Genomic DNA, 13,880 nt, shown 5'->3' with positions numbered 1-13,880 from the left:
TGGCATAGTAATTAAAGAAGGTGCAAACAAGGAGGAAAAGGGTGCATTAATATATATACAGTATATCCAGGTATATACAGCATATCAAGATAAATAAAGATTAAGGTGCAAGTGTATATGTATCACACACAATGAAAAACAAAATAAAAATAAGAAATAAAAAAATAAAAAATAAAAGGGAGTAGCACAGAGGTTTGAGGTGTCATATGTACAATCCGGATGGCGTTGGGCGGAGCTACCCTATCCTTTCTTTGTCTGTAACAATGGCAGCTATATATGCTGTGATCAGTGGTAATAAAGTAGTTTTAATATGTTTTTCAGTGAGAAAGTCCACCTGAAAACTTCATCAGTGCAGTCAGTTCATCCAGATTACCATCCTGCCTTCAAATATTATTTCGCTGTCGGAGCCGTTTAGACCCCGACATACCGACGGTGTGCTGTCAGTAGGAATCCCACTCAACAGCAGGCTCTGGCTAGGTCACCTCTTTGCGGTTCGCCTCGGCGGCTGGAAGGCAGTTTTCCTGTAATCCAAACTACAGGTACCAGGATAATAAAAGTGAACATGTTTGCAGATTTCGGCATTTAAGTTAATTTAGGCATTAATCAACTGTTTCAGAGGAGTGATCATAGTGATCTGTATCATCAGTGATATGTCTGTCTCTCTGCCAGCTCCCAGATCAGCTTCTCTGATTGTTTGATGTGGCATGTCGAGCAGCAACAGTTCAGTTTCTCCAACTCGAACAGCAGCTATGTTTGCGTAGCGTCCCGTGCGTCAGATGCTCAGGTCACGACGCGCCACGGCTGCTGCTTAAAATGCGCTGCGTGACATTTTGCTGCCTCTTGACGTGTATCAACCATTGTCTTTGCATGTAAACTAGCTGCTCCTGCTGCCTCTGCTGCTTTTGGTGTGAACGTAGCATAAGGGTGGCCATGGCCACTCCTGGCCCCCCATCTAGCTCCACCCCTGCTGCACAGCATAATTAGGCTGGTTATTAACTGATCAACCAGTTAATGTTTTATTGTGAGTAGCTAAAAAAGATTCTTGATGAATCTATTGTTTATTCTAAATGCCAATTCCATATTTCACTGGTATATTTGGCTTTTATATTGATAAAAATGCATCAGTGGCTACAGTGAATATCTCAACCATAACTTAGACTCCTGCAGCAGTGTGAGCATTTTATGCTTCATTGCATGTGTACGTGTGGATCATGCTGCGTGTGTGTTGATGTGTGTGTTTGAGGGGGTGAGGGAAGGCGGAGGTGGACTAGGGGGCGGTCCCTGGACCAGCTCCATCCCACCTCGGGAACACCAACCAGGTGCAGCGGCTCCTTCCTCCTCCTCCTCCCGGAGCTCTGTGGCTCTGAGCGCGGAGCAGAGACGGAAGAAGCCGCAGTGTGGAGCAGAGATGTTGGTGCACTGATAGAGCAGTCCGCTGTGTGATAACAGACAACAGCGGAGCCCCGTGTCCCTCCCGGACTCCCGTAGCGCTGTCCGGATGGCTGGACACCACTGGGATGACTGGTTCGAGCGGGAGGAGTTCATCGGACAGATCAGCGACATCCGAGTGCAGAACCTGCAAGGTAAGAGCAGCTGGGTCTGCACCGGGATGGCGCTCAGGAGCATGCATGGGAAGTTTCAGTCAGGATGGAGCAGGGTACCAAACAGAGGAAGCCTCCTCCTCCTCCTCCTCCTGCTCCTCCTAGGGAGTGCAGACAGTCCACGGTGTGACAAAGTTTAAAGTTTCGGCTCATTGATGGAGGAGTTCTGCTGATTCTATTAGATTTGGTTCTTATTGAGGCTCCAGGTCAGAAAAAGAGTCCGGAACCAGAACCAAAACAAACAGACAGGCTCCCAAAACGACAATCCACCGCACGTGACCTGTTTACTAATTTATAAGATAGAGATCGATATGCGACCACCAGCGTGGACCGAAGATATCCCTCCGCAGCGCTTGGGCGGAGGGACTATTTACAGCAGGTTTAGTTTTACAAATAACAATAAAACTTCAGGAAACTAACAAACACATACAGAAAATATATTATAATAAACATAAAAAAAGCAACCTTCACTTTAAAAATAAAACAAGCTACAAATGCTCAATTTTAATTGTAATACTTTTTAAATTTTAATTAACATTTTTGTTGGACTTTTGTTCTAATCTTATTGATACCACCGTGAAATTATGTTTTATTGTTAACTTTGTTAGTGAATTTATGTAGCATAATGATTGGATAACATATTTTATATATAAAAAAAAAGTCTCATTATTTAATAAACATACACAATCTCTGTTTCAGTGGCGGTTCTACCAAATGTACCAGGGGGCCAGGAGGGGCCCGGGAGGGGGCCAGTGTGTTTTCATGGGAGAACAGAAAAGCATGAAATAAAAAAAAAAAACAGGGCAAGGATTCAAATATATTAAGATAGCTGCATGAAGTGAAATTTCTATTCAAGTAGGTTTAATTAAAATTATATGTCTTATTTGGTGAAAATAGATTAAGAAATTATTAATTTTACATATTTTGTACTTATTTTAATGTAAAATAACCATTTTCTATAAAATCTAAATTAGAACTCAAGAAAAACGGATGAATTCAGCTGTAAAAATTAGAGAATTTTTTTTATTTGTTTTAAAAAACATTTAGCAGCTGAAAGCTGGGATCCTATCTCAATACCACTGAATCTATCATCCTATTATTTTTTAATATTTAATAAAACAGAATTTGCAAAGAAAAAATGCAATGGATCCAAAGGACCAATCAGTAAACATGTCTGTTTCAGTGCATATCTTAATTATAATTTCTTTGAGTATTATGTCTTCAGTACAAGGGTCAGGACATGAGCTACACGGGCACTGACCCCCGTTTGCCCCTGTCTGGAACCCCCCATGCTCTGTTTCCTTCAAACTAGCTGCATTCCTCTCATAATAAAATTTTGTTTGATCAGCTGATAATCAGTCAGGTATAACTGACGAGGTGTCAGAAATTGGCTCGTTTTTACTCAATTGTTTTGTGCGTCTGGTTCCTGCAGCTCAGTAATCTGATTTGTAATTTCCAAATATAAAGAAAAATCCTAACAGCTCTAACAGATAATTTTAGACGTGTTTAACCTGCAGAAACCCGATCCTTTCTGACTCAAGGGGAAAAAACTCTGGAATCAGATTTTGTTTTTAAAAATAACACTCAGAGGTTGGCAGGGATGAAGTTTGCTTCAGAGCAAACACAATGAGCCTTGATGACTGTTACATTAAGCAGCCGTTACCATGGAAACACACAAACTTAGAGCCGACACACCAGTTTTTATTTTAGAGATAACTGTGGGTTTAATCTGGAGTCGGGTATCGCAGCAAAGAGCCTTCTTTGAACCGAAGTCTTGTTTGTAGACATTACCTGTTCCATGCCGGAGTCTCACCATAACACTCCAAGGCTGGAATCTCACCACACCCCTGCTCCACATTGCACACTATAAAGTCTAAATTGAGCTAAACATCTGTATTGAGGTGTTTCCTTATTCTCCTAGGAATATCTCAAATCAATGAAATCTTTGTCTTTTCTCTATTAAAACAGTTTTATTTGTCTGTGCCGGTAAGCAGGTCATCAAGTTTGTTTCTTTTCTGCAGTCGTGTCGTTCATTGCTTTGCATAACTTGGAATTTAGAAAATGTCCCAGTTATGTTTGTCTTATTTCTAAATTTTATGTAAATGTGTCAGTCAAAACTACAAAACGTAAAAGCTTTAGACTGAAACTTAAAAAGTATTCAGGGGTGATTTATTTCTATAATGAAATATTAAGTTTGAAAAACATGAGCTGGGAAAGTCCCAATTATATTAGATTTTAAAGTTAACATCTCACCCTTTTTTACTGGCTATGCTAACATGTTGGATGTAAAAATCAGAGTACAGAGATTTGATTTTATTAGCCTGACTAGAGCAGGCAGTTGCATTCTGTCCTTGACGGGAAATTATTGACAACCGCTGGAAAAAAAAGCTACTGTCTATAAAAAGAGCAATACACCGTTTGAGTTCCTCAGGGATTAAACAGTGCAAAAAAAAGTAGCTTGACTTTAACATTTTGGCTTTTGGATTTTTTGGTGATACACTAGGAAAATGTATAACTGTGATATGAGCAGGAGAGAGAGGATTGGTATTAAATATACATATAAATATAACTTGTAAATATTTACTGTCCATTGGTCAATAATAAAGTGAGTCTACATTTTCTGCTCCAATTAAAACAGCAAACCTTTTGGGAAAGGTCTTTACCAGCTTTGTACATTAATCTTCAAAATGCTTGCTTGCATTAGAATGCATGCATATATGTTAGCACATGCAGAGCAGACCTTTAAAGAAGGTGCATCGCTGTTTGCATGCAGTTCATCAGGCAGCGCATGCAAACTTATTTACTGCATGTGTATCTTCATAAATAGGTATATAATAGTCTAATAACCAATTTAACTTTTTATATTAAACTTTAACTGATGTCATTTTTTTATTGTTTTACTTCACTTAACATTAGGTAGTATCATTTATGTGATTTTTAAAAAATATTTTCTATATCCTTATCATCTCCAAGGCTTAGATCTTTCAAAAATGCCAATTGTAGACCCACTCTGTCCATTTTAATAAACCCAAACCAGTTTTTATGTCTTAACATTTTGTTAAACAATCTTTCTAGATCACCCCTCAACATGCCAACTTAAAATTGCACTCACATTTTTTTTTTTTTTTGCACAAGCTATTTATTAATTGCTTATTATGTGGAATCTCGGAAGATCAGGGCTTATGAAAATTACATTTTTTGCAAATTTTCCTTTGTGAAAAGCTCAAGCTGTAGAGGAGCATCGGGGAACATGACGCTACAAGTTCTGCAGCGTATTGACAGAAATTAGGAAGATTTTTTTAGCCACTATTGTTTTCTCTAATTCTTCATTATGTTCTTCTTGTAATATACATTTAGAGCATGGAATGGAAGGTAACACATATGGCCTGATGTGTTTTTTTTTCCATGATTGTAGGTCTGGGCTTTAAATGAAGCATCCATTAATTTGTTCTGATATAAGCCATCGCCTTTCCAAAAGATAAACATCTGACTCAGTTTCCTGTCCTTGGAAAAATCTAGCATTTTTCCTTCCAAGGTTTTCCTGGATTTATTAGGATGAAGGGCAACATCTTGAGTTTTATTAACCTTTAATTACAGAATCTTCTTCCACATTTAAGATGTTCCCTAATTTGACTCATTGCAGATCTTTTTTTATTGGATTTCTTACAACTTTCTTTCAGCAGTGCTTTTTTCTTTATGTTACTGTTCAGTAAAGGCCAGATTTTATTGGAGTATATAGCTCTGCTCTTTTTAACAGATTCTTCCACCTGATTTCTGTGACTTCTCCAGCATGGACTGAACTGAGCTCTTTTGGAGCTTTGTTGTTCTATAGCTCCAGACTAACTTAATATTCTCTTAACTAACTCTAAATATTTAATCAGGGGCTGTTTATACTATCTACATGTATAGAAATTCCAACATGTGTATCGCATGTCCTAAGCTGTCCTTTTGAGCCAAGCTGATTCGGTTTCATCCGTTAATCACCGTGCAATTCCTGTGTTTACTTTGCAGTAACTCTTCATTAGTCCTGCTTGTGTGCAGTTTATAATTCCACTCCTGGTTATCTCAGCATCCATAGAATAATAGTTGAGTTCTCTGAGTTTTGGAACCAAGACTTTCCCCTTTCATTTTAAGACACAAATCATTCCCAGACATCGAGAATATCTTTAATCCTTCCTGGACTTCCTGGGAGGTGATGTTTAAATCCTAATTTGAAGCAAAGCTTTACTTACTCTGCAGTGTGGAGTTTGCTGATTGATTGATGGAGCATGCGTATAAATGACCTACTGTGAGCATCGATGTTATCATATGTAAGTTAGGAAACTTCAAAAGGTTTGCATGTATAAAACATGTGAACCTTCGCACCTGAAAATGCAAATCTCTAACTTCTTAAGAAGGTAATATTTTTTTCCTTTCTCAATTTCCCTTTTGTATTGGATTATTATGGGCTTACCTTGCTTTGAGGTATTTGGTTTCAAGTTAAGGTTGAGAAGAAATGGATACAGATTAATCCAGCATGATTTCCAGGTTTGATTGATATTTAATCTAACCATAGCTTTATAATAAAAAAAATGATACACAGATTTTTTTTTACATTTGTTTTTAGAATTTTGAGCAAAATTTAAGTTAAATAGATTATGAAAAATATCCATTGTTATCAATAGTTTGATTTATTATCCTCAATATTACCCCATAGTCATGGCTTAAACCTCATATTTCCTAAGCACCATGCTGCTCCTCCAAACTGCTAGTAAAAGATGCAATATCTTTATTAAAAAAGGTTGGTTCAAACTGCTTTTGCTCCAGTTGCTCAGTTTATAATTATTTATTTTTTTAACACATCTATTAACTCTTCTTGTTTGGAATATTTAAAGATTGTAAAGAGATTTGCTTTTCCCTGCTCTTTACCATTTGATTTGTGTTAAACAAAACTGGTAAGAGATTAAAAAAACAACTTTGATTTGTCAGTACTGATGAGTAATGCTGATGTCATCTTCCCAGCTACTCATCATCGTGTGAAAATCTAGACTTTCTGTTTGTTCCACCACCTCTAGTGCCAAATGTGCTGAAGCAATCACATCCTGCAGCTTGTTTCAGATGAAGCTTGGAATGGATCAGCTCTATCTGTGCTCCAAGGAAAAGGTGGCAGATTCTAGGGCTGCTATGTTCAACCGTTCCCTGATCTGTTCCTGTGAATACCGACTTTGACAGCTCCTCACAGTTTGTCTTTGCTGCTCTGTGGGCTGAAGCATCTGATGAGTGGAAGCAGAGAGAACACTGACTGGGGGCTTGTTACATAACACAACCAGTTGAAGAAAAGATCAGAGCTTGAACGCATCGCACATCCCACACAGATCTGCTTCCCACCTCCAGAGCTGCAGGAACCAGAGGAGCGTTTAGCATCCAGGCTGAAGCTCAGACAGCTTAATGATTGGAGAATAAAAGCAGAAACATTAATAATACATTTGGATTTATTAAATATCAACATTGTTAATGAGCGAAACGATGCTCTCTGCCTCATCTTGTTCTGCTCAGAGATGATTATTAAAAAAAACAAACTAGTCTAAACTCATTCATTCTGGGAGAAGCAAATACTGGCAGTGATAAATAGGTTTGTTTTAGATCTTCTACGTTTAATAAATCATAGCTGTGTTAATCTTTCTCATATTTGCAGCCTAATTTCTCTATAAACTGACTGATGGTGTGAAAAAAATCTATTGAAATTATATTTTTTCCCCATATCTTTACCTTATGATGAAATTAATGTGAAGGTTTAAATCTGGATAGACCGTGGCTTTTTCCACAAAGCCCATTATTCTTCCTCCTTGCGTTTCTTTTGAACTCCATGACCTCAGAACTGTTGGATTTTCTTCCAGTTTCTCCACAGCAGGAGTTAAGGGTCCATGTGAGCTCCTCATACGGATCTTTATCTCATTACCTGTTATTGTTATTACTGCTATCGCTATAGTTACAAATCTGATCTGTGGTTTTGCACAAAAAAAAACACTGACTGAAGACACTGAAGCTGATTGTTTTCAGTGCCATACTAGGCATGTAGGTTTACTTTTTCAATCCGTTTGTAACTGAGCCATCATCTCTGATGCTTTTGAAATTCAGGCAATTGATGTTATTCTATTTTTTTTTCCTTAGAAAAGATTTTGTCCTGTTGTTTGAGAAAGGTTTTACGTTGTTTTTAAGAGAATTTTACACCATTTTCTTTAGGAATTTGTTTAGAGGAGTTGTTATTTGTTATGTTTTCTGCTTCGATAAGTTGTCACATGTTTAGTTTTAAATTTCATTAGAAAATTGTTGCATTGTTTTATTAGTTGGTCTTTGGTTATTTTGGTTTGTTATTAAATCAGAAAGTAGATTTAATGTTTTTTTTTTTTGTAGGACTTGTGTTTTCCTAATGATTCCTTTGTGAGGTGGTCTTGAACTTGGTCTTTTATACTATTAAGAGTTTATCTGCAGCGATAATGTTACATTGTTACAGTGTATCTTTAGAGGCATGTGGCTCTTTTATGTATTTGCAGGGTTTGTTGCATTTTGCTTCTCTTTATTTTTGGTGATTGCACCATTCCTCTCTTCCTGTGTTTTTCCTTTGCACGTGTTTGTGTGTGTGTGACTCATTTTTGCAGTACTTATTGTATTTGCAGATCATTTATGTATTTGCAGCACATTTGCATTTCTTGACTGCCATAGTTTCCTTAGAGGCGCTTTTACATTGCTACAAGGTTAATGGAACTTTAAATACACTTTGGAGTTCAGTTATCATAAACGTTGAATATTATAGGTATTGTGGAGGATTTTTGCGAATTTTTTATAAGACACGCCCTCTCCACTTAAAAAAAAATGCTCATGCACAGCCCTGTACCTGCTCCCAAGAGGGAACACCATTTAAACGCGTGCGAAAGCATGCACGTCTCCTCATGCATGCTCTGTTTAAAAGTGTTTTAATAGCCAATACAAGCTTACTCTGCCCGAGCGTCCGCCCTAAATCCCTCCATCACTATATAGAGAGGGGACTATATAGTGGACTTTAATGCTAACTCAGTTAACTGACCGTTCAGACAGATGATCACTGTTTTTTGCTCCCTTTTGGTCATGTATCTCCTCCTCCACTGGCCTGCGCCATCTTTGTTATTAGATGCAGCTGTCGGGTAGCGACAGCCTATTGTGACAGCAAATCCCTGAATGCTTTGCGAGGAGAGTTCTCCGTGCAAAGCATTATGGGATATATCTGCATCTTCTGAGGCCTTTTTTTCCCCACTCATACACTTTGTAGACACTTTTTCTCTTACATCCCTCGGCCATTTTCAAAAAAATGCTGCGAGACAGGTGAGCTTCAATGACTTCAATACACGCCTGAAAGTGCGCAGAAAAAGAAAGCTAACACGAAGCACGAAGGACAGCCTTACATAAACATATCACCAGCATGATTGACAATTAAGAGAACCACTTATTTAGATGATCCACCCGGAAATAAAAGATCGTCCTCTACACCTTTTATACATAAGTTAATTTAGTAGAAAAGGATTATATATCTGAAAAGATTGTGTACTGCTACAACACCAATTTTATTGAACTTGAGTTTCAAGTGAATGTTCACTTGATTGAAATATAGTTCTTTAGATATGATTAATAAGTTAGATGTTTATAATAAAAGCAGGAAATGCAAACTTAATGTTCTAGAACATGATATAAATGCACGTTAACAGGTTTCAACTAGCTATAAAATGGGGTTATCGCTACAAAATAACGCTTTTCAAGCAATTTAACAAAAATAGAAGCAACAGCATTCCAGAAAAAAAATATCTCTACCTCCAGTGTATATTTAAAAAACAAAAAAAATACACTAAGCCAGTGAATAAATTACTGATGGAGTTAAATTTTTGGGGAAAGCACCGTGTTCAGTGTTGTTAATGGGTAAGAGAATCAGTGGTGCTTCATTAGATCAAGTGCTCTTAAACCAATGTGGATAAAATCCTTGTTATCAGACATAATGAACAAATCATGGGAATGTTTATAGCTTGAATTCAGTGAGTGCTCTTGGTTTCGGCTTGCTATCATTGAATCTGCAGGCCTTTCATCCATTGCCTCGCTTCACTCCTCTCCGTCTGTGTGGGCAATCAGTGCATGCTGAACACCTGCCCACATTATGGCTCTTCAGCCAACCGCCGTCACGTATGCCTCAATTCGTGTCTCCTACTCTCTTTGCAGGAAACATAGAAAGCAGCCCTTTAACACAGGAGAGTGGGCGCTTATGAGAAGTAACTTTAGTTGATCGAGTTATAGAAAGGCTGTGCTAGACTCAACTCACTTAACTTTACTAGTCTATGAAAAGTAGTTACTCAGAATACTCTGTTTATGGCAAACTAATGCAGTTATTAATGCTCTATGTAATAGCTTCACTCCCAACACTACTAGACATGTAGTTATATGTCGTTTCTCCTAAATCCAATCCTTTTCCTCTCTAAAGTCAGATGTGAAAAAGAACCGTCCCTCTTTCTCTACACTTCAACAGTAAAAAGATGCTAGAAAAGTCTTAAAAATCCTTATCTTTATCAGGTTTGGAATAAACAACTGTAAACTCAGAGGTAAATCACTATAAAAAGCAAAATTTGGGATCTTTTTTCACTGATAATACAGATTCTCTGATGATTTTATCTCCACCCCAAGGAAATTTTAACATGCCAGAAGCTCTAGAAAGCAGATATCCTAAGACCAAAAGGTTATTGAAACCACTTCTCAATGATAAGGTGGTAATTCTGTCGTGGATCGTCACTTAAAGAATATCATCCTGGATACAAGCAGCCAAAGTAGCTTTTTTTTCCTCCATTAGGTGCCAGGCTCATCCTCAGAGGTAAGGTCAGCTCCATCCTCTGGGAAACTCAGAGCAGAGCTGCTGCTCCTCCCGATTGAAAAGTCACTAATGGGTCTTCTGATCACGATTCCTCAAATGAGCAATATCCAATAACTGAAAGATAATTAATGATTTAATGGGAAGGTGGTTAAAGCATTGTGCTTGGGTTGCGGAGGTTCTGAGTTCAAGTCCAAGCAAGCGAGACCCTTAACTCCACCCTGCTCTCCGGGCGCCGCACAATGGCAGCCCACTGCTCCCCAAAGGGATGGGTAAAATGCTGAATTTTCCCACTGTGGGACAATAAATGATTTACATTTTCACTGTTTATTATTTCCATCAAAGCAGACATATTCCTTCTGACCTGAAATCCTCTTGCAGCTCTTTGAGGTTTTCTTATCAATGAAATCTTTCAGGAACTGAACAAGCTATTCTTTTAGCACCTGATGCACTGGAAAAACACAAAACTAGATAAGTCTTTTTTTCTTGAAATAAGAGAAATTTCGCCAAAAGAACAACGCAATTTACACTTAAAACAAGAAAACACAATTGCATTGTCTTACTTCAAGTGTATATTATCTAATTATCTTATTTTAAGAGTAAAAATACTCATTCCATTTGCAAACTACTTCATTTACCAGAATATATACACTTAATTTAAGAAATTTCTACTATTTTCTAGATCGTTTTTCCAGTGTGAGACCTGATCTAACATTTGAAGCATCAACTGGTTGCTTGTTCCTCTGACATGAGTAGGAAAAACATGTTCATCGGTTTAAGAGGCAGAAGCATGGAGTTTTGTTTTTGTTTCTGCTGGTTATTTGCAGCCTCTGCCCGTCATACGTGTCCAGACAGAAACATGTCAGGATTCCTGCTCTGAGCAGTGGGTCCGAGCTTCTGAGCATGTGCAGAGCAACATGATGACAGCATACCTGGGATGATCTCACCTGTCTCTGATCTTGCTGCTGTACTACCAATGAGATCTCTTTAAATAAGAAACCCAGCCTCTCCCAAAAATATCAAAAGCCATCTGAAACAACCAAGCACTTTGCATTGGTTCAAAGCTAGACAGTGAAGGTATTGATTTCTGACTGACAGAAAGTTCAAGAGCTGCATTTTAAGCAGCTTCAGCCAAATTTGAAACAGCTCCTTCAGGTTAGACTGGTTCTATTGGAGACGGACTGAATTCGGACCCAAACTCTTGTTGTTTGGTCGACCTTTCTAGAAATTAAGTTTGCTCACTTTGTGATGTTGACTCCATTTCCTGATTTCCTACCCTAAAAATACCTCAGTCCGTTTGGAAAGGTCACCGCTCTTTTTGCGTCTGATGTCAGAACGCTGAGCTCACGGCTGGACTGGTCTGCTGCTTTTTATGAGAAGCAGGTGGTTTCAATGAGCTTTCAGCACACACACACACACACACACACACAGACCCCCTCCCTACACACACACACACACACCCAGAGCCTCAACCCCCCCAACACACTCACACACACACAAGCACACTTGCAAAGCTCTTCTCTGGCAACTCAAAGCTCCTTAAGCTTTACATTGTGGAGAAAAAATGATTGCAGAACTCAGGTGACCATTTCTTGACTCTTCATACCTCTCTTTGTTTCCATGACGACAAAATCTTGACATGATACCTTAACTTTAATTTAATGGACAGCTTGTAACCCTTTTCTACTATCTGTTCATTACAGTGCGTCTTGAATACAAAAAAAAAAAAAAACCTTTCCAGCAGTGATCAGTCAGGGATCAGTCTTCCATGTCTCTGTCTTTGTGCAGCTCAGGTGAAGCTTTCTGTGTCAGAAATAACATTTTATAACTATAAATCTGTCTCCTTTTAATAAACTCTTTCGGTTGCAGATTTTCTTCTCAGCTGAAGTTTAATTTCCGTTTCAGTTTTGAAACAAAAAACGTGTTTAAAAGCCAGAAACAAATGAAAACCTTCTGTGGCAGCTCTGCTGTGTTCGTGCCGATGCGTAAAGCTGAGGGCTTTGGGTACAGTGGGATAAAACAGGAATACATGCTGGTAGTTTCACCGTTATTTGGAATTGGATGTGGTTTACTGTGATTAAACTTCATCATAATCATGACATATGTGGAATTGTGCAGATATGCAGTTCAATGTGTCGCATTTTGGTCATTTCTTCCTGGAATACTATAATATAAGGTTTCCCTCCATTACAGACAGACTAGTTCTAGGTGAATTATTCGATAAAATTGATTGAATTTTAAGATTATTCTAATCTAGTTTTAAATTTTGATCTAATTAATATAAATTTTAATGCATTTCTTGGACATCGTTAGCTTGGGGTTACTTAAGAGCCTTATCTTTTGTTCTTAGATGTCTCCTCATAACTGATAAACTAGCTGACTGTGTAATACCAATAGCTGCCAACATTTAGTTTGTTATATTTTCATTGTTTATTGTGAAACAAGCATTTTCACATCTTGAATTTCATCGCCCTTTAAATTAACGTCATCTCCCAGAGGAGACTTTGAAAGCAATGTTTGTCATTTATCTTATTTATTAGGACATTTTTATGGAGAGAAATATCAATTCATTGAATGTGGCAGGAAAAAATTCAGATTATATTTTTAAGACATATCACCCAGCCCTAGTCCCTACCTTTAAAACTCGGCTTAAAACACTATTTATCTTTGACTTTTATAACTAACAAGACGTAGTGTTTGACCTGGTTCACTTTGAATTGGTTGTATTATTTCTCTTAAGGGATTTCATGCATTATCTTTTTTTTCTTTTAGAAAAAATTTTTCTTTTAGAAAAAAATGATAATGAATGAATTGGTCAGATGAGTTTGTATTTTCACCATGGATCTCATGGGCTTTGACTTTTTTTTGCAGATATATATATGCCAGTTCTTTCAGCTTTGTTTGTTACAGTCAGACCAAATGTCTGAAACTGCATGAAGTTTTTTTTTGCTTTTTTTTTTACATTATTAGAGAGGACGCACAAATTTACATAAATTCAATCTGCATAGCAATAAATCAATTGTATTTCATGCCATTTTTATTAATAAAATGCTTGAAACCTGCCGATGGCTGAAACAAAGCAACAGATCAAAAAAGAAGAAAAGACCATGCAATAACAAACCAAGATAAGACTCCAAAATATCTACCAAACACATTAAAAATTATTCTAAAACATCTAAGCTAGTGTCAGGCATAGAGTTTTCTTAGAGATTTTAGACATTTTCTTCTTACTTTTCTTGTAAAATGAATAACGTGTAATGTAAATGTAAACTCTTTAAAATGACCAGTGTTTAATATATTATCAGGCAATTTAAGGCCTAAGTTGATCCAGATGAACCCAGACAAAGACAAGCAGACACCAAAGCATATATATTATATATATATATATATATATATATATATATATATATATATATATA

At 37.4% G+C, this 13,880-nt stretch overlaps 1 protein-coding gene across 1 annotated transcript in view; it reads left to right on the top strand.

The window, feature by feature from the left end:
• The first annotated feature begins 1,317 nt into the window (after nucleotides 1–1,317).
• Nucleotides 1,318–13,880, top strand: part of clmn (calmin (calponin-like, transmembrane)) — a 36,776-nt gene continuing 24,213 nt past the window's right edge. The window contains exon 1 of the mRNA XM_015394698.1: nucleotides 1,318–1,583. Within this exon, the coding sequence (XP_015250184.1) occupies nucleotides 1,499–1,583 (85 nt within the window). The 5' untranslated portion in view covers nucleotides 1,318–1,498. The remainder of the gene's footprint in view (nucleotides 1,584–13,880) is intronic.

Source organism: Cyprinodon variegatus, unplaced genomic scaffold, assembly GCF_000732505.1.
Source record: "Cyprinodon variegatus isolate N-32 unplaced genomic scaffold, C_variegatus-1.0 Scaffold704, whole genome shotgun sequence".
In the NCBI taxonomy this organism is placed as follows: Eukaryota; Metazoa; Chordata; class Actinopteri; order Cyprinodontiformes; family Cyprinodontidae; genus Cyprinodon; species Cyprinodon variegatus.
This window is presented reverse-complemented; position numbering and strand designations above follow the sequence as displayed.